This window comes from Borostomias antarcticus (genome assembly GCF_949987555.1).
Source record: "Borostomias antarcticus genome assembly, chromosome: 6".
Classification (NCBI taxonomy): domain Eukaryota; kingdom Metazoa; phylum Chordata; class Actinopteri; order Stomiiformes; family Stomiidae; genus Borostomias; species Borostomias antarcticus.
The window spans coordinates 16703883-16728449 of NC_140239.1; the positions used below are offsets into that span (position 1 = coordinate 16703883).

Genomic DNA, 24567 nt, shown 5'->3' on the forward strand with positions numbered 1-24567 from the left:
ATCTTTTCATTTCTTCTTATCTGGGTAGTATAAAAAGATAAAAGTCAGCATAATAAGTCTGTTTTTAAACTAATTAATCGCACAGCTGCGTTTAGATCCTTGATATTAAACCTCCAGGCGGTCCCCTGTCCTAGCTCTGACCCCTTGACCCCAGCCAAGACCTGACCTGGACAGATCTAGCCAATCAAATAACAGGAACTCCACCCGGACATCTGATTGGACGGTCCTGGCATCTAAGACGAGCGGTCGTCATGGGGACTGCCGTCGGAGTTCTCCGTCTCTCCCTCGGAAATGGCCTGCATGGGCGCCGTGTAGAGGCGGGACCTCGTGCTGTAGCGGCTGCTATTGGCCGCCGGGGGGATGCGGGACCGGCCCTGGCGCGAGGCGGCGGACATGGGCAGGGTCTTGGTGCTGAAGCTCTCGGCGTTGGCCCTGGGGGGGAGGAGGCTGGAGGGGAAGAGCTGCTCAGGGGAATCCTGGAGGAGTGGGGCGGGGGGATCCTCGGGGGGCCCGCCCGGCATGGCCGGCCCCTCCAGGAGCGGGTCCCCGGGGCCCTTGGGGGCGATGGGGCTCTTGAGGATCTCGGTGGCTGACATGCGGTAGCTGGAGTCAGTCCTGCTGCCCTTCTTCAGCAGGAGGAGCTTAAACTCCTCGTTGGAGGTGCTGGACTTCTTGGCGCAGCGGTAGATGGGGACCGGGGCGCGCTGGGAGCTGGCGGTGGGCACGGCAGCAGAGGGGGGTGGGGCACCCTGAGGGGGGGCTGGGGCAGGAGCAATGGCGATGGCCGGGACCGTAGTCACGGTGATGGGGGGTGGGGGGGGGAACAGGCGGGTTTTGGAACACAGGTCACCTGAGTCCTTCCTGCCCAGGACCTTCCTCTTGGACCTGGGACAGGAAACAGGAAGCATGTATCAGAAACAGCAAAAGACATTCAGAGATGATGAGAGTGGTACTGATGGTGAATACATGTGGGGGAGGCTATGGCTGGGAGGTAGAGCGAGTCATCCACTGACTGCAGGGTTGGCAGTTTGAATCCCGACCCCTCCTGTCCACATGTCAAAGTGTCCTTGCCTTGGACAAGACTCTGAACCCCAAATTGCTCGGATTGACCAGGCTAGCACCTTGCATGGCAGCTGCTGCCACTGGTGTGTGAATGTGTGTGTGAATGGGTGAATGAGAGGCCATTGTAAAGCGCTTTGCATAAAAGTGCTATATTAATGCAGTCCATTTACCATTTACATGTAGTGATCAATGTATAAGGGGCTTGAACCTGGGTTCCATCTGCCACAGGCAATCAAACATGGACGGACGGACGGGCGGGCGGCGGGCAGGCAGGCAGACAGACAGGCAGACAGACAGGCAGGCAGGCAGGCAGACAGACAGACATACAGGCAGGCAGGCAGGCAGGCAGGCAGACAGACAGACAAACAGACAGACAGACAGACAGACAGACAGACAGACAGACAGACAGACAGACAGAGTACCTGTGTATCATGGCAAACAGGTCTTCTGTTGTGCGCATCTTATTAGGAGACGTGAAGATGACATCATCGTCAGTTTTCGAGTCATCGGTCAGAGGAGACAGAGAGTTGTCGCTAGGGGTGGAGTCTGGGGCGACAACCAATCATATGAGAGCAGTTATTAGACACAACATCGTTAGGTAATATAGTACATTTGACTTGTTCTTATGAGTTGAAATCAGATTTCCAGTGGGCTCAGCTGATTTAGGTCATCAACACGCTACAAAGGACATAATCAATAAACAAATCATGCGCTTTAACAAACAAATCAAAGTCCTAACAAACTACAGTAACAGATGCAGTTTTGCATGGAGCGAAAGTGTACAGATGCTGACCTTTACTGAAGTAACCCTCGGTGTCAGGGGTGGTGGAGTCGTCTTTACCCTCGTGGACGGATGGATGGATGCTTCTGCTAGGACCGGACACCTCCTCTTCCTCCTCTTCCTCCTCTCCTCCTCTTCCCCCTCCTGGTGCATCGCTGATTGGGTAAGGTTGCGATTTGTCCATCCTACCGACAGGCACTTTGTCTAGGCTGCGACTGAACCCCGAGTCGGCCCCTCCAGAGAAACCCCAGCCCCCAGGTCCACACAGCCTCTCCCCGGTCAGGACATACCCCGGGGGGGCACGGGGCTCCACCGATGCCCCCTCCCTGGTGCTCACGGTCCTGTAAGTCTCCCTCTCCTGCTCCTCCTCCTCCTCCTCCTCATCTTCGTCTCCGTCTTCGGGGGAGAACATGCGCTCTCCCAGCACGCGGAACTCCGAGAGGTGCGTGTGCGAGTGCGTGATGTGCATGTCCACGGGGGAGGGGTGAGGCGGATGGGGCGGGGTCCGGTAGGGGGGGTCGTCGGGCGGGGTCCGGTAGGAGGGGTCGTCCGACGGCTCCGCCCGGGTCCTGAAGGCTGTCATGGCCCAGAACGTCCCAGGCCCGTAGCGGTCCTGGCGCAGCCGCAGGCTCTCGTAGGGAGGGGGCCCATCCGGGTGCTGGCGGGGCGGGGGAGGGGGGAGGTGCTCAGGAGAGGAGGAGGAGGAGGCGTAGGGGGGCTCGGGTCTCTGGGGGAGGGGTCTGCGGGGGGGGAGGGGCCTGATGTTGACCGACGGGGAGGGGGCTACGGTGGCCGCGCTGGGATATTTGGGCCTGGTAGCAGCGCGCTCCTGTTCTGGAGCGCCACTGTTCTCCAGACCCCGCCGCCCGCTCCCGACGGACCTCAGCTGGACGGAGCGCAGCGCTGAGGGCGTGATGGCCGCCAGGAGGGAGGGGCCTATTGGCAGGGGGATGGAGGTGTAGCCTGAGCCCAAGGCTGCCGCCCTGGCCTCGGCGGCGGCGGCGGCCCTCTGCTTGTGGTGGTGCAGCGTGTGGATGTGCGTGCGGTGGGACAGCGTGTGTCGGGCGTAGGAGTGGGCGTGGCCGTGGAGCGCACTCAGATCTAGCTGGGAGGGGGGCAGGGGGAAATCGGGGTCCATCCGACAGGAAGAGGAGGAGCCAGGCAGGCCGGGGACGGAGTCTCTCTGCAGAGAAGACTTCCTCTCGGGGACCTTGGGCTTCCGCTTACCGCTGGTGGGCGACAGGGGGCCGGGGAAGAACGCCGCCGGGAACGACGACGTGGTGGGCGTCTCCGATTGGCTAGAGTAGCCGCTGGAGGGCGAGGCCAGGCCAGCCAGCTTCTCTGGAGAGCCCAGCTTGTAGTCTGTGGTCTCCCCCAGGGGGAGAGGGGGGGGCGCCTGGGTGGCCGTGGGGCCCGAGGAGCCGTCTGGGGAGCAGAGGCACTCAATGATGGTGGTGCCCGTGGCGGAGCTGGAGTTGGAGAGGGAGGGGTAAGGGGAGGGGGACTTGAGGTCGCTGTGCAGCCATAGGTCGGCGTAGTCCGACTGGACCGCCCCCTCATCCTTGAAGGAGTGTGTGTCGGTGGAGCCGAAGGAGGTGGGCTCCGTCAAATCCACCCCCACTCCCCAGGACCCCAGAGGCTGGCCCACCAAACTGGGGGGGTCCAGCTGCCCCGAGCACCCCCCCAGCCCCAAATCCAGATTATCCTCCCTGGAAGACAAGCTCAGGTTTTCTTCACTACCTATCTTTGGTTGGTCCTGGTCCTGGTCCTGGTCCTGGTCCTGTTCTTGGTCCTGTTCCTGGCCCTGTTCTTGACCATGGTCCTGATCCTGATCCTGATCCTGATCCTGATCCTGATCCTGATCCTGATCCTGATCCTGTTCCTGGTCCTGGTCCTGGTCCTGGCCCTGGTCCTGGTCCTGGTCCTGGCCCTGTTCCTGGCCGTGCTCCTGGCCTGGGTCTGGGTCGCCTGTACCTGGGTCTCTGTCTGGTGCCTCTCGATCCAGGTTAGCACCACTGGTCTCCTTCAGAGAGGAGCTCCGTCTGGGAGGGGGGGGCTTTGCCTTAGCCTTCCTCAGCGGCCGGCAGGGCCGCCCCAGGGTCATGGAGCCCCCCCGGAACCCGGCTCCGTGGCTGGTGGGACCACTGTCTGGGCCCAGAGCTGCATAGTCGTACAGGGGGCCTCTGTAGCCCTGGCCACAGTCTAAGTGGGAGGTGGAGGAGGAGGAGAAGAGGCCCTGGGACTGAGAGGAGGGGGAGCCGGGGTCTGCCTCTGCCTGTCTCAGGCTCTGCGGATCGGAGAAGCCCTGGTAGGTGGAGGGGTAGCTCCCGGGCCTCGGACCCCTGCTCGCCTGCTCCTCCAGCCCGCGTCTGGGGCTGTAGTCCGGGGCTCCGGCCCGCTCAAGGTCCTGGTCTGGCGGGTAGGCCCACTCGCCCTCGCTGGCCGTGCTGACCCCGGCGTCGTCCAGCTGGTCCGTCACCGAGGAGGTGAAGGAGCTCGACCTCTGGCCCTGCCCCGGCGGGCGGTCCTGGTAAGATGGGTCGATGATGAAGCCTGTCAGCTCGTCAATGGCGTGCGGCGCAGCGTTGAGCGACAGCTCCGAGTCGCAGTGGGAGGAGCCGGTGAGCGGCGGCGAGGAGGGCGGGGGGATGGTCTCTGAGGTCTGCGAGGGGCAGGTGGAGGAGGAGCCGCTCCAGTTGCCGCTCGACGACTGGTGGTCCTCCTTGTGGTCGACGCCGCCACCCAGGCCGCCGGTGGTGGACAGCGAGTGGATGGGGCTTGAGAAGGTGTCCGAGGAGGACGAGATCTCGCAGCTGCCCATGTCGGCCTTGCGAGGCAGCCTGGAGCGGCCCCTCTCCATCCAGCTGTGCTCGGGACTCCCGCCCCCTCCTCCTCCCCCTCCTCCTCCTCCTCCTCCCCCTCCACCGCCTCCTCCCCCTACTCCTCGCTGGGTTCTCTTCAGACTGCCCAGCTGCAGCTCCGGCATGGCCTGGTCGTCTGTGCTCTCCCCCTCGTCCTTCATCATCATCCTCTGGCCGGGCCCGGGCAGGAAGTCCTCTGCCTCGTAGGGGGACAGCTCTTCGTCATCCTCGTCGTCCTCGTCTTCGTCATCGTCCTCGTCCTCGTCGCTGTCCACCTCGTCACGGAGCCGCCCCCCCTCCCGGGGCAGGCTGCGCGAGCGCAGGCGCCCCCCGCTGGCGGACGAGGCGTAGAGCACAGCGTCGGGGTGGTCGGGCAGGGAGAGGATGTTGCCCGTGGAGTGGGACAGCGAGGCGGGGATCCCCTGGCCCCGCTGGGCCCTGATTCGCCGGCGGGAGGGGGCGGCGGCCGCGATGAGGAAGTCGTCAGTCTGACAGCCTGAGTCGCGGGTGTGGAGGCGCTGCCCGCTGAGGCTGAGCTCCTCCTCCTGGCACAGCGAGAGGTGGGGGTTGGCGTGGAGGATCAGCGTCCGCTCACGCGCCACGGGGGACTCGTCTGAGTCTGGGGGATGAACACACACATGGAAACACAGTTTAGTGTGCGGGTGTGTGTGCGTGTGAGTGTGCGTGCGTGTGTGTGAGTGTGTGTGTACCCATGTCGTGCTGGACCCGTCGGGGGATGCCAGTGATGGTCTTCCTCCTCCTCAGCTTCCTCCTCCTCTGCAGGACTGACTGGGAGTGGACCAGGGAGCAGCGGGCGCTCGCCTCGCGGTCGAAACCCACCCCTGCACACACACACACACACACACACACACACATACATACACACACACACACACACATAAACACACACACACATACACACACACACACACACAAACACATACACACACACACACACACAAACACACACACACACACACACATACACACACACATACACACACACACGTACACACACACATCCACACACACACACACACACATACACACACACACACACATACACACACACATCCAGACAAACAAACACACCCACACACACACACACACACAAACACACACACATACAGACACACAAACACACACACACACACACGCACAACACACACATACACACACACACATACAGACACACACATACACACGCACGCGCGCACACGCACACACACCAGTGGCCTGAGGATTATGTCCTGGTGGATGTTATTACTCTCTCCAACCAGCAGAGGGCATCACAACTGTGTTGTTTACAGAAGTGACTTGTGTCCCAGGTTCACTCAGTGTAGATAGTGTGTGGTGACCTCAGAGTGTAGATAGTGTGTATGTGTGTAGTGTGTATGTGTGTGTGTGTGTGTAGATAGTGTGTGGTGAGTGACCTTACTGACTTCATTGATTTAGACAGACCAGATCCCTCCTCTCGTTTACCTGGGACTTGAAGTTCAACATTTTGTCTCGGCAACATTATGACAAAAAAGTTGTGCCACTGGTAGCTTGGTATCACAACGAATCAATTCATCAAGTTCTAGAGTGTCGTAGAGAGAGTTCAAGAGCATGGGTTCCCAAACTCCATCAATGTACCATACCCCTCTGAAAACTGACACACCCCAACCCCCTAAATTTGTCAATTTTTCAAGGCAGCGTTAGCTAGCCCAAAACAGCTAAGTTAGCTTGGTGGCACCTGTTGCTAGTTAATGTTAAGACGTTTTTGCCCAACACATTCATGCCTGCGGGGGGAGGCTCTCTCTGCACTATCCACAAATTTAATATACATCTCTCTGATTATTTATTTTGATTTTCTGACCTTTAAAATCACGTTCCATTCATAAAAACCATAGAAAATTCTAAAATAAAAAACATGTTTTTCCTTTCCTTTTTTTTCTAACCATCCCTCCGCGCCTCCCAGGGGAGGGGAGTGCCTGTTCTAGAGTGGTGGAGAGTGTGTGTGCCTGTTCTAGAGTGGTGGAGAGTGTGTGTGCCTGTTCTAGAGTGTTGGAGAGTGTGTGTGTTGGAGCCATATGTAGAATATATTACTGTCAAATGTTTTGTGTTTGGACAATCATGTTTCATATGTTTTGGTTTGATTTATATTCTCATTAAATGGTAATTCTTAGTTTAGGTTGTTTAGAATGATTACTCCCCCCTAGCCTATATTATGGAAACGGTACTGCACCCAGGATGGTTTGCTAATTGATACCAATTATCTGTTTAAATGGGTGTCTACCAGGAAGGCAGGAAGTGTTGGACAATAGACGGGGTGATCATATATTTTTCAACCACCACCACACACTCGTATGGACTAAGTTAATCCAGTTTTCGTGTCGAATTTGGAATTGTGAAACCTACCTGTTTGGAACTCGATGTTGGGATTACAATAAACAACCTTGGATTTTATATACGGACTCGATTTGATTATTGCTTGTAAGGTGCGTCTGGAAACTTTGCCACCCCGACTGGTCACGGCTAATGAACGTTTGGGACCTCGAAAGCCGATACATAAAGTTGAAAAATTGAATGGACTCACAAGACGCGCGTTTCCATTGTTTGTGGACGGACGGGACTTGCTGATTACGCAACAGCATATTGCCAATGCAGCGGTGAGTAGCCTACTTCAGCGTTTTGTTTTGTCGATCAATCGTGTTGACTCACCCGCTGGCCCGCTTGTACTGTGTGAAACATAAATCGCAAAGCATACATTCAAATAAACGCAATGGCATCTGGACGAAAAACCGATGAGAATGTGGATGAAATTGTGAATGAAAAGGAACTTTTCAAATTGATAGGCACTCGCCAAGGTAAACTCGGTGTGCTTACAAGAAAGAGCAATGAAATCAAAACGTTAATTAATGATTTTCGAAATAAAGACTGTGTTAAGGATGATCTGGAAGCATTTAATGCCTTGTTGGGAGAATTCATGGAATTACAAGTGTCCGTGCAATCAATGTTGCCTCTCGAGGAAAAAGTGGCGGATCATGTTGACTGGTATGAGCCAAAACTAATTCGTTGTAGAGAGTTTTTATTGGACGTGGATGCTTGGCTTGGCAGCGAGGAACAAGATGCAGATAAACAGTCGTCCGTGGTTGAGGAGGAGGAAGTTGGGCCGCAGGACACTGCGTCTCAGCGCGGCTCACGCGCAAGTGGTGCCACGCGCGGCTCAGCCACATCCAGCGCTCTTATGAAAGCGGAGGCTGAGCGCGCCGCTCTTAAAGTTAAAGCTGCATGTCTGCCTTTGAAACATGAACTTGAAATCGAAGAAGCCAAACTCAAGGCAAGAAAAAAAAGGCTGGAATTTGAATCTGAGCTGAAAGCAGCTGATGCAAAAATTAAAGTGCTGGCTGAGGCTAGCATGTCATCTCAAACAAGCAGGAGAAGTGACGTAAGGCCAGAGGCCTATGAGGCTTCCACACCGACAGAGTACAACCCCATAGGACGCTCAACTGAAGGTCTCAATGCACGCATAGTGCCTCAGTCTCAGCAAACAGCATCAGGACGCATGGATGGAGCCAGCAGGCAAAATGCAAATTCAGTCCTGAATTATCAGACCCTGGTCAGTGTTATGGGAAAACAACATGACATAACAGAAATTATGGTCAAACAGTTACAGCAGTCCCTTATGCCCACAAAAGAGATACCAATATTCAATGGTGACCCACTTCAATACAGATCGTTCATCAAAGCTTTTGAACATGGCATTGAGGCAAAAACTGATAATAATCAAGATAGGCTTTATTACTAGGAGCAGTTTACAACTGGTCAGCCAAAAGAGCTTGTTCGCAGCTGTTTACATATGGATCCTGCAAAAGGCTATAAGCAGGCCAAGGAACATGTAAGGGGGCTGGTTGGCTAGCTGACCCAAACGCAGGACCACGGACACAGACGGACAGTTCCAAGCCCAGAGGGCGGTTTAATATAAAGCGGCAGTACAGAGGGCAAGGCAGAAGGGTAGTCAAGTTCAGGCAGGGGTCAATGGATCAACAAACAAAGTCCAGAAAACGTAATCCAAGCCGTGGTCGAGGTCCGGGGAGAATGGGTCGGGGAAGCCGTGTGTCAGTCCAGGAAAAGAGCAGCAAACAAACCGGAATCTGGAGGAGAGGAGAGTAGAATGAGTAAAAGGGAAAAAAACAACTTATGACAACTACTAGCACGGGAACTTCAGAAAACCACAACTTGCCACAAGGAATCTTAGGGAAGAACTGGCGACGAACGTTGGGAAGACCGGGTTCTTATAGGGGAGGTGATTGGATGAGTAGTGGCAGCAGGTGAGCCGCGCCCTCGGAGCTCGTTAGCGGAACCGTGTTCAGGTGTGCGGGGGTGATTACGTCGGAGGGCGCGCATAGCGCGCGCTGAAGTGGAAGGCCGTGGCGTGCGCGCTGCGGGAACGGTGGCGGGAGCTGGAGAGCGCCCAGGCGGAGGCGGAGCCGTAACAGAACAGCTGGAGTGGAACTTTGGTAATGAGATGAAGATTACCACAGCATATGTGAATAAAGCATTGAATTGGAATCCCATAAAAGCAGAGGATGGGCAATCACTACGAGCCTATGCACTATTCCTAAGAGACTGTTGCAACACAATGCAGGACATTCAACATTTGGAGGAGCTAGACAACCCATCAAACCTCAAAGTCATTGTTTCTAAGTTGCCATTCAAGCTTCGTGACAAATGGAGGTCAACTGTGTGATTTCCAGGAAAAACAGAAGCAAAGTGTGAGGTTTAAACACTTGGTGGAGTTTGTGGAGAGGCAGGCTAAGATTCTATTGGAACCCATATTTGGTGACATTTTTGACCTAACAACTAATAAAGGGTGCTCCAAGACGAAGCCTGCAGACAAAAAACAAAAGTTCAAAGCAGCCAGCAGAGGGAGCAGTTTCGCCACCACAGTGACTTCATTAACTGAAGATACTGCTATCCCACATGCAAGTCAAGGTAAAAAAAATGACTCTAGCACACCAACTGCTTTTCAAAGGCCTTGCATGTATTGTAAAGGGGACCATACAATGGAGCTGTGTCATAACATGAAACGTATAACTAACAAGGAGAAAGTTGAGTTTCTTAAAGCCAGAGGCTTGTGCTTTGGATGTTTGTCAAAAGGACACATGAGTAAGGACTGTCGCAAACGTATGACCTGTCCAATATGTCAACAAAGACACCCAGGTATTTTGCATATTGAAGTGGAAAATAAAATTAGTTCTCAAGCAGAGGAGTCTCCAAAGGAAACATTTACTGAGTCATCTGTGAGCAGTGCTTTGGTTTCTTTAGAACCACGTAAACCTGTTGGGGCCGGTAGCAAAGAGTGCACGCTTGCTATTGTACCAGTTCAGGTGAAGCTATCTAGAGGAAGCCAAATTGTGCAGACATATGCTTTTTTAGATCCTGGCAGCTCTGCTACATTCTGCACCGAGGCATTGATGACACAGTTGAATGCAAAAGGAAAGAAGATGGAGATACTTCTCAGAACGATGGGTCAGGAAAAGCCTGTCAACAGCTACAGGATCACTGGACTAGAAGTGGCTGGTCTCAACAGCAACACATTCCTGGACTTGCCAGATGTGTACACTCAACAAGACATCCCTGTTACTAAGGACAACATTCCATAGGATAATGCCATAAGGAAATGGCCATATCTGAAGGATGTTGTAATAAGCAAAATCAATGCAGGCGTTGAACTGCTAATTGGTGTCAATACACCCAAGGCTCTTGAACCATGGAGTATTATAAACAGTGAAGGTAATGGACCGTATGCTGTTCAGACTCTCCTCGGCTGGGTGGTCAATGGTCCACTTGGCAGCAGCACCACCATGGATGAACATGGCCGTCCCTGTATGGGTGCAAATAGAATCTCTATTGCAAGTTTGGAAGAGATGTTAGTCAATCAGTACAATCAAGATTTTGCAGAGCAGTTTTATAATGAGAAGAACGAGATGTCAGTGGAAGATAAACAGTTCTTGAACATTGTATCAACCTCAGCAACACTAAAAGATGGGCATTACCACCTCAAGCTGCCCTTTCGCAAGGAAGATGTTAGCATGCCTAGCAATCGTCAGGTGGCGGAGCAACGAGCAGCATACCTCTTGAAAAAGTTCAGAAGGAATAACACGTTCTTTGAAGAATACAAGAACTTTATGAATTATGTCATTATGAAAGGATACGCTGAAGTGGTACCCAACGACCAGCTGGAGTGTGGGTAAAAGGGAAAAGTCTGGTACATACCACATCATGGTGTTTACCACCCCAGGAAGAAAACCATTCGTGTGGTGTTTGCGCTTCAAGATATGGTGGTACATCTTTAAACCGAGAGCTTCTTCAAGGACCCAACTTGACCAACACACTGATTGGTGTTCTTCTTCGTTTTCGTCAGGGTCCCATCGCTCTAATGGCTGACATTCAAGGCATGTTCCACCAAGTGAGAGTGGCAAGAGAGGATGTTGACTACCTGCGCTTCTTCTGGTGGCCCAACGGTGACCTCAGTCAACAACTCACTGAACATCGTATGACCGTTCATCTCTTTGGAGCGGTGTCCTCTCCCAGCTGCGCCCCATTTGCCTTTCTTAGAACAGCAGATGACAATCAAAGTGACTATCCAACTGAAGTGACACAATCAGAAACAATTTCTATGTGGATGATTGTCTCAAGGCTGTGGACACAGAAGGTCAAGCTGTGTCTTTATACAGAGGCCTTACAGAGGTGTGTGCCAAAGGAGGATTCAAGCTAACTAAGTGGGTTAGTAACCACCGCACTGTCCTCTCCTCAATACCGGAGGAGGAAAAGGCAACCGAAGTAAAAACACTGGACTTGGATAGGGAACATCTTCCTATGGAGCGAGCTCTTGGAGCTCAATGGAACGTTGAGCATGACATCTTCACGTTCAGTATAGCAGTCAAGCAACAACCAACAACAAGACGGGGCATACTCTCAGTTGTCAACTCCGTGTATGACCCTCTGGGGTTCCTTGCACCAGTCATACTTACCATATTCTACAGGACCTGTGTAAAATCAAGCTTGGATGGGATGAGGAGGTCCCAGAGGTGATTGCTCAACAGTGGCATCAGTGGATGGCTGAATTGCAACAGCTGGATGACTTTCGTGTGGACCGATGTCTTACACCAAGTGACTTTGGTGGGACAAAGGCAGCGCAACTGCATCACTATTGCGACGCCAGTGAAGTTGGTTATGGAACAGTGTCTTACCTTCGATTGACCAGCTACAGCAACGACGTCCATTCTACTTTAGTAATGGGAAAAGCAAGAGTGGCGCCATTGAAGCAGACAACCATTCCCAGACTGGAGCTTGCAGCCGCAGTCCTAGCGGTTAGAATGGACAGGATGCAGAAGACAGAGCTGCAATTTATGTGGGATGATTCAGTGTTCTGGTCAGATAGTATGACTGTCTTGAAGTACATCTCAAACACCACCACGAGATTCCAAACCTTTGTGGCAAACCGGGTTTCCATCATTCGGGACATGTCCAAAGTGTCACAGTGGAGACACATCAGCTCAGGTCGATGCATCATGTGGCCTAGGAGCTGGTGCTCTTCTGGAGTCCAAAAGGTGGATATCTGGTCCAGACTTCCTTGCACTGCCAGAGTCACAGTGGCCATGTTCTGTTGAAGAGTCGGGCAAGGTCGCTGATGATGACCCTGAAGTGAGAAACCGTATCGCTGTTTACAGCACAGTGGTGGAAGGAGAGAAGAACCCCACAAGCAAGCTTATTGAACACTTCTCCAAGTGGACTAGCCTCCAGAGAGCTGTGGCATGGATCTTGAAGGTTAGAAAAGTGCTTCAAAGCTTGTGCCAGGAAAGAGCTATGGCACAAAAGGCACTTTGTGCACAAATGGATCACAGCAACAAAACACAAACACAGTTGGAGGACCACATGAAGCAATTTAAGAATAAACTGACCACTCAAAGTCTTTCTGTGGATGACATGGCTCAAGCAGAGGATGCCATTGTGCGCTTTGTGCAAGAGCACAATTTCCATGATGAAATGGCTGCATTAAAGAAAGATTCCACAGTAAAGAAGAGCAGTTGTGTTTACAGACTAGACCCAGTTGTGGTGGATGGAGTGCTGAGGACTGGCGGCAGGCTGAGCAGATCAGCCATGCCAGAAGAGATGAAACATCCAGTAATCCTGCCCAAAGGTAGTCATGTGTCTAAGCTGATACTCCAGCACATCCATGAGTTGACAGGACATGGCGGGAGGAATCACATGCTCTCCAGGCTTCGGCGGCATTATTGGATTCTGAGAGCCAATTCTTTGGCAAGAACGATCATAAGGCGATGTCACGTCTGTCGATGTCAACGTGGGAAAATAGGAGAGCAGAAGATGTCTGACCTGCCTGCCGATTGCATCACACCAGATCAACCTCCTTTCACATATGTCGGTATGGACTACTTTGGGCCCATCGAGGTGAAAAGAGGACGTGACACTGTGAAGAGGTACGGAGTCATATTCACGTGTTTGACCTGTCGAGCCATCCACCTGGAAGTCGCCCATTCTCTGGACACCGACTCCTGCTTTCACGCGCTTCGACGATTCATTTGCAGGAGAGGACAAGTGAAGGAGATCAGGTCAGATAATGGCACTAACTTTGTAGGCTCTGCTCATGAGTTGAAAGAGGCCCTGAACAGGCTCAATGGACAGAAGATTGGGAAAGCCTTACTGCAGGACGGTATAACATGGAGATTCAACCCTCCCCACGGTGCCCACCATGGTGTGTGGGAGCGGTTAGTTCAACAAGAGTCAACCATTCTCCACTCCATCCTGAGGCAACAAACACTGGATGATGAAGCCTTACAAACAGCGTTGTGCGAAGCGGAAGCAATACTGAACGATCGCCCAATCACTCCAGCGTCAGATGATCCAGGTGATTTAGAGGCCTTAACACCCAACCACCTCATTCAGTTAAAAGGAAAACCAATTCTTCCACCTGGTCTGTTCAGTAAAGATGATGTGTATGCTCGAAGACGTTGGAGGCAAGTGCAGTATATTGCAGACCTCTTTTGGAGAAGGTGGACTAAGGAGTTTCTGCCAATGATGCAGGAGCGTCAAAAATGGAACCGCAGAAGGCGGAACTTCCCTCCTGGAGACATAGTCCTCATCGTGGACAGCAAAGCCCCACGCAACTCTTGGCTGATGGGCAGAATAATTAAAACAGTACCAGACTCCAAAGGTTTCGTCCGCCGAGTTCACCTAAAGACAAAAACAAATGAATTGGAAAGACCAATAGATAAGATTTGTTTGCTCCAAGAAGCAGAATAGACTTTGATTCAAAGCATCAAGATGATGGGCCAGTGGTGAACACTGTGCTCCAACAGGTGTCACTGTTCTCGAGCAGCTCGTATACGTTAGTACTTATGAATTATAGTTGTAACCTAGGTGTTACGGTTTAATAGTAATTATAGGCTCCATTTATGTTTATAGTTAATTGTTTTCCGGGTTAATAATTAGGGGCCGGAATGTTGGAGCCATATGTAGAATATATTATCGTCAAATGTTTTTTGTTTGGACAATCATGTTTCATATGTTTTGGTTTGATTTATATTCTCATTAAATGGTCATTCTTAGTTTAGGTTGTTTAGAATGATTACTCCCCCCTAGCCTATATTATGGTAACGGTACTGCACCCAGGATGGTTTGCTAATTGATACCAATTATCTATGTTTAAATGGGTGCCTACCAAGAAGGCAGGAAGTGTTGGACAATAGACGGGGTAATCATATATTTTTCAACCACCACCACACCCTCATATGGACTAAATTAATCCAGTTTTCGTGTCGAATTTGGAATTGTGAAACCTACCTGTTTGGAACTCGATGTTGGGATTACAATAAACAACCTTGGATTTTATATACGGACTCGATTGGATTATTGCTTGGAAGGTGCGTCTGGAATGTTTGCCACCCCGACTGGTCACGGCTAATGAACGTTTGGGACCTCGAAAGCCGATACAGTGTGTGCCTGTTCTAGAGTGTTGGAGAGTGTGTGTGCCTGTTCTAGAGTGGTGGAGAGTGTGTGTGCCTGTTCTAGAGGGGTGGAGAGTGTGTGTGCCTGTTCTAGAGTGGTGGAGAGTGTGGGTGCCTGTTCTAGAGTGTTGGAGAGTGTGTGTGCCTGTTCTAGAGTTGTGGAGAGTGTGTGTGCCTGTTCTAGAGTGGTGGAGAGTGTATGCCTGTTCTAGAGTGTTGGAGAGTGTGTGTGCCTGTTCTAGAGTGGTGGAGAGTGTGTGTGCCTGTTCTAGAGTGGTGGAGAGTGTGTGTACCAGTGACGTTGATGGGGATGATGCAGGAGGACACCAGGTGGGGGTCTGCCTTCTGCCCATCCTTAGGGGGCGTGTCCTTGCTCCAGGTGGTCTGCTGCTTGTCCAGGGTGGAGGGGAGACTGGGGAGGGCACACTTCCTCCTGGGACCCTCACACACCTCCAAATCTGGGTCTGAGGTGGAGGAAGCCTGGGGGGGGGGGGGTGAGAGAGAGAGAGAGAGACAGAGAGAGAGACAGAGAGACGGTGAGAGAGAGGGAGAGAGAGAGACAGAGAGAGACAGAGACAGAGACAGAGACAGAGACAGTGAGAGAGAGAGAGAGAGAGAAAGAGAGAAAGACAAAGAGAGACAGTGAGAGAGAGAGAGAGAGAGAGAGAGAGAGATTAAGGATCTCATCGTTAGCACCAGTGAAGTACATGAAAATAAGAGTGAAGGGTGGACAGTAGTAGATACAGCAGTAGAGATCAGTAGAGACAGCAGTAGAGATCAGTAGAGACAGCAGTAGAGATCAGTAGATACAGCAGTAGAGATCAGTAGATACAGCAGTAGAGACCAATAGATACAGCAGCAGCGATCAGTAGAGACAGCAGTAGAGATCAGTAGATACAGCAGTAGAGACCAGTAGAGATCAGTAGAGACCAGTAGATACAGCAGTAGAGATCAGTAGATACAGCAGTAGAGATCAGTAGAGACAGCAGTAGATACAGCAGTAGAAACCAGTAGACAATATAGTGAGAGGTGGACAGCAATATATATATATGTTACGGTGAATGTGAGAAAACGGGGAATGTGAGCTTTTCCCGGTTAATGTGCACATTCCCCGACCTCGCGGGGAATGTAGGAGAAACGTGCGTTTCTCACATCTCCCGGGGAATGTGCACAATCCCCGACCGTGCGGGAGATGTGAGAAATACTAACCAATTTCTCACATCTCCCGCACGGTCGAGGATTGTGCACATTAACCGGGAAATGCTTACAATTCCCGACCTTGCGGTAAATCTAGCAAAGTGCAACCGTATGCAAAACTTCTGCGCAGCCGGGTGGTGGGAGAGGTTTATGTGACGCCTCGGAGAGTGTGCACCATAAGAGGCACCCACGGCAGTGATGGCAACTTAGCGACTTTGTCGCTAGATTTAGCGACTTTCCAGACCCCCCTGGCGACTTATTTCATGAAAAGCGACTAGCGACAAATCTAGCTACTTTTTCTGGTCATTTGGGGAATTATTGCGTTGACAAGGAAGCGAGCTCAGCTCACGAGTCACGACCAGAGAAAAGTTTTTTAGCTGCCTTCACGTCCTCTCTCCCTCGCTCGCCCACACACACACCACAAACGCTGGGATCCTTCCCGCAACAACCAATCATATTGTCAGAAACGGCTAGTTTACCCAGATACTGGTGACGTTAGGTTAAGTTTTAATTAAGCCATGTAGGCAATTTTTTTCCCGTTATTCTTTAGGTTTACAGACCTACGTTGTTTAAAAGAAAAAAGCTAATCTTATACAGCAACAAAAAAACAAGTTTGTAAATAAGTCAATAGTTTGATTCTTTGTTCCATGCCCATCATCATCACATGGCTCATGTAGGCTACTAGGGTTGCACTGTAAAGAAAAGAAAAAAAAGCTAATGTTATACAGCAACAAAAAAACAAGTTTGTAAATATCCCAGCCATCTAGCTACTTCTAGCGACTTCTGGGACAGCCAATAGCTACTTCCCTTACTGAAGAGTTGGCAACACTGACCCACGGCAGTTGGGCTAACGTTAGGCTACTGGCGCACACCTGTGAGAGATTTTTCATCTTTTCGTCTGTCTTTCGGCTAGCTAACGTGTAGGGTTCCTTTGGAGGTTCCCACCTTCCTGTTGTTTCAATGTTCCTTTTGCGTTTGTTAACTTGATCACCAGTGTATCCTCCTAATACTACTTACACTGTGTGCAGCATAGGCTATATTACTGTTCAAAGTAGACCACAGACTGTTATTATTAACTGTAGGGGAGGACCGGGACGAATGAAAAACGTTTTGGTTTGATCAGATTTACACAGAAATTAATAAAGATGGAGATTACATGACAAACAACTTGTACATGCCCTTTACTAACCTATTAGTTGTAAGTTTCGTTCTGTGGTAACAGTTCAATTCAAGACGGCCGAGAACAGAAGATGTGCATTGTTTCTCTTGTCCCTGCCGTGCGGGGCGAGTGAAACAGAGGAGTGGGACTAGTGAAACAGTAAGATTGTTTTGCTTATTGTGTTGCGTAGCCTAGCGGCTTGTAGGCTTATTATCTTAACTTTCAACACGTATAATTAGACCCAATTTAATGTTTCCATTAATGCAATTGATGCTATATATTCGAAAACCATGGGCAAAATGTCAAGCGCCTTAAGCGCACGAGCCCTCTCCCACCATCCGGCTGCGCAGAGGTTTTTCATACGGTTGGACTTTGCTAGATTTACCGCAAGGTCGGGAATTGTAAGCATTTCCCGGTTAATGTGCACAATCCCCGGCCTTGCGGGAGATGTGAGAAACACTAACCAATTTCTCACATCTCCCGCAAGGTCAGGGAATGTGCACATTACCCGGGAGATGTGAGAAACGCACATGTTTCTCCTACATTCCCCGCGAGGTCGGGGAATGTGCACATTAACCGGGAAAAGCTCACATTCCCCGTTTTCTCACATTCACCGTAACATATATATCAGTAGAGACAGTACAGTGACAGCAGTAGAGACACCAGTGGAATCAACAATAGAGACAGAGATAGCAGTAGATCAGCCTAAAAAGGTCAGATAAGAAACAAATGATGATAATGATGATGATGAAAAAGACTAATGTGTTGTAGCAGGTGAGACGTTAAAGAGCAGAAAGGAGACATTATTATTGTAGTGTTCTAGTATAGTATGAGCTTTACCATAGGAGGGTTAGGGTTAGGAGGAGGAGGCGAGTTGATCTGAACACCAGCACTACCTTTCTGATCCATGGGATGAGCAGACAACACTCTGGGGTGAGGGAGCAGGCACGCTCTGACTGCGCACACACACACACACACACACACACACACACACACACACACACACACACACGTGTGCGCGCCCACACGCACCAGACACAGATAGACGCCACAACAACAATAAAAAAACATGAGTGGATCAATGGAGAAATACCACAATGGGGTGTCGGATGACAGAGTAGCTTAAGTAAAAAAAATCTATGAATAAAATAATGTCAACAAACAATACAGATCTTATTTACTTTTTTCTGCAGGTAAAACACACACACACCGTAGAGCTCATATTCACCTTTCTCTGAAGAGTCTGGAAGTCTGCATCTCTCCCTGGTCTCTCCTGAATATGCGCATGTCATGCACACACACACACACACACGCGCACGCACGCACACACACACACCATCAGACATCCACACCATCAGACATCCACATAGTGTTGGTGTTGCTATCCAGAAGGAGAGTCTGACAATTAGAAATAATTTACCTTTCTTTGTATAGTTTGTATTTCTGTTTCTCTTGTTACCCTCTCCTGGAGAGAGAGAGAGAGGGGGGGGGAGAGAGGTGAGAGAGGTCAAATTGTAAATAGGGATGCACCGATTGCAAAATTCTGGGCTGATGCCGATGTTTAAAATAACAATCCGGTTGATGGCCGATGTTTATTTTATTTTATTTTTATTCCCCCTTTTGTGCCAGGGAAACAAAGAAATGATGCCTGCTTTTCAAATGGCCAGTTAGATTTGATGTGTTAAAATCCTTGGCTGTAGTACCTCCTCTTGAAATGTCACTTGAACAAGTTTTACAAGTTGCACAGCGCATATCTTTGTCTGAGATGGTAATATACCCACACGGACAACATTTTTATTTCAATTTAATTTGAAAGCAAACTACACGTGCGTTTGCGGCGTTACGTCACGGATCTTCTCCGAATCTGCAGCTGGGTAGGCTACGTTTTGCAACAAAAAAAGCCGTAATTGTTGCGACATAACATCGGCCACTACCATCGGTGAATGTCATTTTATTTGCAGATAGGCCGATGGCAGTCAACAAGGCCAACATCGGCCGATGCCAATGTTCGGCCGATGCATCAGTGCATCCCTAATTGTAAACAATCGCATTAGTACTTTTCCCATGTGACATCATCAGCAATGACCATTCCCTCGCATCACTCCAAGTAACCACCTCTCAGCAACTACTGGACAGTCACTCTACCTGGACACTACTGGACAGGTCACTCTCCCTGGACACTACTGGACAGGTCACTCTACCTGGAGACTACTGATGAGCCTTATTTGTGGGGGTTGCAGGGAAAGAGGAACACACACACACAGTTGGAAACAGCATAACGCTACCATAGTGCCGTTTAGCTGGAGCTGGAGCGACTAAATGTGTGGATGGTCACATGGGCTAGTGAGACCAGCAGCTGTCTGGCAGCCAGTGTGATATCTCACCTTCCTGGGCTGGTAGTCTGCCTCTCTCTCTGCTCTCTCCTGCTGCTGGAGATACACACACACACAAACACGCACACAAACACACACATACACACAGAGTCACATTAGGTTTATATGCTGGTGAATGAGAGCACACTGTATATGTAATGTGTGTGTGTGTGTGTGTGTGCGTGCGTGCGTGTGCTTGCATGTGTGTATTTAAATGTATGTGTTCTCACCGCGTGGGCGTGCCGACTCCTCTGCTCGTGTCTCCGGCGTGGCGAGGGGTAGGTGGGCATGGGGGGCGGAGCCACAGAGATGGAGATGGTGACCCGCCGCTCTTGGCTGGTCGACCGTTGGCGCTGCTTCTGGTCTGTTACACACACACACACACACACACACGTTGTCAGTACTAGCAGTGATCTGTGTGTATGTGTCTGTGTGTGTGTGTACTGTATGTTGCTTATAGTGTTTTGCATGTGTGTATCTGTGTGCGTGTTTCTGCTAGTGTGTGTGTATGTGTATGTGTGTTGCTTTTAGTGGCTTTGTATGTGTGTATGCGTGTGTGTGTTTCTGGTAGTGTGTGTGTGTATGTGTATACTAGAGAGTGTGTGTGTTTCTGGTAGTGTTTGTGTTTGTACTAGCACGTGTGTGTGTGTGTTTCTGGTAGCGTGTGTGTGTGTGTCTGTACTAGGGTGTGTGTGTATTTCTGGTAGAGAGAGAGTGTGTGTGTGTGCGTGTGTGCGCGTGTGTATGTGTGTGTGTCTGTGTGTGTGTGTCTGTACTAGCGTGTGTGTGTATTTCTGGTAGAGAGAGAGTGTGTGTGTGTGCGCGTGTGTACAGTATGTGTGTGTGTGTCTGTACTAGTGTGTGTGTGTATTTCTGGTAGAGTGTGTGTGTGTTTGTGTGTGTGTGTGTGTGTGTCTGTACTAGCGTGTGTGTGTATTTCTGGTAGAGTGTGTGCGTGTGTGCGTGTGTGTGTCTGTAGTCTGTACTAGCGTGTGTGTGTATTTCTTGTAGAGAGTGTGTGTGTGTGTGTATTTCTGGTAGAGAGAGTGTGTGTGTGTGTGTGTGTGTGTGTCTGTACTAGCGTGTGTGTGTATTTCTGGTAGAGTGTGTGCGTGTGTGCGTGTGTGTGTCTGTAGTCTGTACTAGCGTGTGTGTGTATTTCTTGTAGAGAGTGTGTGTGTGTGTGTATTTCTGGTAGAGAGAGTGTGTGTGTGTGTGTGTGTGTCTGTACTAGCATGTGTGTGTATTTCTGGTAGAGAGTGTGTGTGTGTGTGTGTGTCTGTACTAGCGTGTGTGTGTCTGTACTAGCGTGTGTGTGTATTTCTGGTAGAGAGAGAGTGTGTGTGTGTGTGTCTGTACTAGAGTGTGTGTGTATTTCTGGTAGAGAGTGTGTGTGTGTGTGTGTCTGTACTACAGTAGCATGTGTGTGTATTTCTGGTAGAGAGTGTGTGTGTATGTGTGTGTCTGTACTAGTGTGTGTATGTATTTCTGGTAGACTGTGTGTGTGTGTGTGTGTACCTCTGAGGCTGAGCCTGGCATGTGTGTGCAGCTCCTGTAGGCATGGCGGTCTGCTGCAGGGGTGGAAGACGCTGTGCTGCTGGTGCCAGGGAGCCTGGTAATGAGACGGCAGCTTGCTCTCCACATCCAGGGTAGATACAGCTGGAGGTGAGGATGAGGGGGGAGAAGAGGAGAGGAGGAGAAGAGGAGAGGAGGAGAGGATGAGGGGGGAGAAGAGGAGGTGAGGATGAGGGGGGAGAAGAGGAGAGGAGGAGAGGATGAGGGGGGAGAAGAGGAGAGGAGGTGAGGATGAGGGGGGAGAAGAGGAGAGGATGAGAGGATGAGGGGGGAGAAGAGGAGAGGATGAGGGGGGAGAAGAGGAGAGGAGGAGAGAGGAGGTGAAGAGGTTAATCTCATTGGCTGTAATACATGAACAATTCTATTCATAAAATGATTTTGATGACTGTGTAGCCATGACCATCTCCTCCACACAGTCTACAGCATCCAGAAACATCAGGATACACAGTCCAGTTCACTAACTTATAATCCAGGCCTGGGTTTAGTTTTCACCTGCCAGCCACAAACCAGCAGACCAGCCTCTTCTCTACTCTACTCTACTGCAATAGAGACACACAGTAGAACTGAAACTGGTCATATCACACCTCTCCTGTAGTCAGAGATGACATATACACCAGAAAACCTTCACTAGATGTCAGCCCTGGTATGGTAACATGGAGGCTAAAACGCTGAGGACAGTGCATTGACCTGCCTGACCAGCAGGGGTCTGTAGAGCCACTGTAAGCTCTGCTACTGCAGCGGACAGGAGCACTCTCTCACAGCCACCATCTTTACTGCTGTACATCTACTGATTACCACACATGCACACACGAACACACACACACACAATAACAAAAACAATAATAACATCCATCTATCAAAGACCGTGTAATTATCACATACTACAGACATAGTGGACTAGGTCTTTTATCCTCTCACTAGGAGAGATGAGATGAGAGAGAGGGAGGGGGGGGGGAGACAGAGATGGAGAGAAAAGGAAAGAGAGCAATAGATAGAGAGGGAGAGAGAGAAAGTGAAGTGGAGAGAGAGAGATAGAGATAGAGAGAGAGAGAGGGAAAGGAAGAGATGAATAGAGAGAGAGGTAGAGGGAGTAAGAGAGAGAATCCATCTCTATCTGTTGTATCTCTGTTTCTTTCAGTGTGGTCCTCTATTAATCAGCATCTGGTCATTATCATTCACAATCCTTGAATAACCTCCTCTCCTCCCCCCACCTTCGTCCATCTGTATCCTGGCAACCCCTGCCATCCCACCAAGGCTGAGTACACAGATCTCTATCAGGCTGTCATTATCAGATCTCTATCAGGCTGTCATTATCAAAGTACATTGTCCCAATGCATTATCGCAACACACGATTAGGACCCACGGACATTCAGCAGGCCATCGAAATCCGGAGCTAATCTCTTGCTCACGCCTTTACCATTAGACCAAGAGGCCGTCCTCAGGGTCAGAGGGTTTGACATTTAGGGCTTAGGAGAGTGTGGTTCCAAACCACCTCAGCTACGCAAAAACTGTGCTATATAAAACCATTTTGTAACAGTAGTGGAGCCCTCTGAAAAAGATGGAACCCTTTGCAGTTCAAAAAGAATCATGTAACGTTAGAGTTCCAAAAGTAACCATAACTGACCTGAAAAGGGTTCTACCTTGAAAATGGTTCTATTTGTTCAAAATGGTTCTATATAGTATTCTTTTTTTTGAGTGCACACTAGGCTACCATCATTCAGAGAGACAGCTCTCTACAACAAACAGCCGTTTCCAGGAACAGCAGGTCCTGTTATGTCGTGAGTCGAGGACAGGAGGCTGGAAAGGAGAGGAGGAAGGAAGGAAGGAAGGAAGGAAGGAAGGAAGGAAGGAAGGAAGGAAGGAAGGAAGGAAGGAAGGAAGGAAGGAAGGAAACGGACTCTTGAGGAGTGTTGGACAAGGCCCCCTGTTGACTGACTGACAGATCCTTTAGCCAGTCATAGAGTTAGGAACTTGTCACATAGGTACAGTCCCTGTACTACGAAACAGGATTACGGGGTTAGCGCGATAACTTCAGGTTCAATCCTGGCTAGTCCCTGCTACGAAGGTGAATTACTTTTCACCGTGTTATATCGCCATGGTAACTTATGCTGCCGAGCTAACCTGCTCCGCAGCAGGTTAACTTCCAGATTATGGATCAAAATGTATGAAGCACTGCTCGCTGACCGATCATTTCACTTGGAAAATGGCATATGGACGTCAAAGGAGTAGTAAAGGGAAAATGCTTGTTTAGCCCTGTTTTAAATTAACTTATGATCATATACAATGGTTCAGATCAAAATGTTGACAAAACTAGCACTTTTGAGAAAGTCTAATAATTGCTCTACCACCGTTTTGGTCATACAATGGATGTGGATGGGCACCATGAAAAATCATTCAAAAAACATGTTAAACACTCAATTTCAAAGACAAGAAACCGAGGTGTTAGTTGGCGTTCTGACATATAATTCGCCATAAAGTAAGATTCTAGTTCATCTGGAAAGGCCCTCTGCGGATTGATCTACACATCTACAACAGTCGCTTCAATACAAGTCAATGGATTTCATAAAAGGATCAATAAAACCCTACAGGATTCATACTTTGCGGCGAATTTGATGTCAGAACACCAACGGACACCAATTACCCCCTCGGTGAGCTTCTTGTCCTTGAAATTGAGAGTTGAGAGTTGCAGAATGACAGCTGCTTGAGCCATATTTTGTGCATTTACAGTCTTGTAGACAGTAGACTATGCAATGGCTTGCGTTTTATTAGCCTACCTAGGGCCGGCCCTGTCCATCTGGGGGCCCTAAGCAGGATATTGGTTTGGGGCCCCTTGGACGCCGCCGGGAAAAAAAATAAAATAATAATAGTATGTTTTTTAGCCAGATTTAGAGGAATATCTCATTTTAAATTAACATTAGGATTACACTATGGTGATGTCATTCAGTATTTTCTCCTTTTCTCACCACCTGCTCTCCCTTTTAGTCATGTTTCACTTCCAACAGACAGTAACATAGGCACTGAGCACTTTTAAATTGACATTAACTGTTTGTCCACTAGGAAGCTCCAAACCTGCGGTATTACAGTAAAACATTACTTTTGATGTAACAGAAAGATAAAGCATTCTACAAAAGATTGTAGTTTGATGTTTATATTTATTTTTCCACATTATCTATCAAGATAACGTATGGATGAAGTGCAAAACAACATACAGCGTACAAATCAAGTGCAAAACCATTTAGATCACTTAGATTGGCCAATGACCATGCAATGAACTATGCAGTAAGAGTAGTATAAAACAAGTAAACATTAAACATAATTGGCCAATGGCCATGCAATCAGAGCCGGCCCACCCTATAAGCAAAGTAAGCGGCTGCTTAGGCTCTGAGTCTACCTGCAGTCTCATGTAGGCTCTGGGTGATGCGGAGATCCAAGTAAAAACACTAATTTTTTAATCAATTTTCAAGTCTTTAATGTTGATTTATTAGACTAGGCTCCCGTTCCTACGAACAAAGAGAAGTAGCTACGCTTTAATTGTGATAGCACCAAT

At 49.7% G+C, this 24567-nt stretch overlaps 1 protein-coding gene across 1 annotated transcript in view; it reads right to left on the reverse strand.

Moving 5' to 3' along the window:
• Positions 1–233: 233 nt before the first annotated feature.
• nhsb (Nance-Horan syndrome b (congenital cataracts and dental anomalies)) overlaps positions 234–24567 on the reverse strand; it is a gene marked incomplete at both ends in the record, with an annotated part of 73108 nt that continues 48774 nt past the window's right edge. The window contains 12 exons of the mRNA XM_084440017.1: positions 234–885; positions 1485–1608; positions 1856–3652; positions 3818–4034; positions 4119–5323; positions 5415–5546; positions 15011–15197; positions 18284–18346; positions 18494–18538; positions 19458–19499; positions 19676–19809; positions 20964–21104. Coding sequence (XP_084296143.1) covers positions 234–885; positions 1485–1608; positions 1856–3652; positions 3818–4034; positions 4119–5323; positions 5415–5546; positions 15011–15197; positions 18284–18346; positions 18494–18538; positions 19458–19499; positions 19676–19809; positions 20964–21104 — 4739 coding nt within the window. The remainder of the gene's footprint in view (positions 886–1484; positions 1609–1855; positions 3653–3817; positions 4035–4118; positions 5324–5414; positions 5547–15010; positions 15198–18283; positions 18347–18493; positions 18539–19457; positions 19500–19675; positions 19810–20963; positions 21105–24567) is intronic.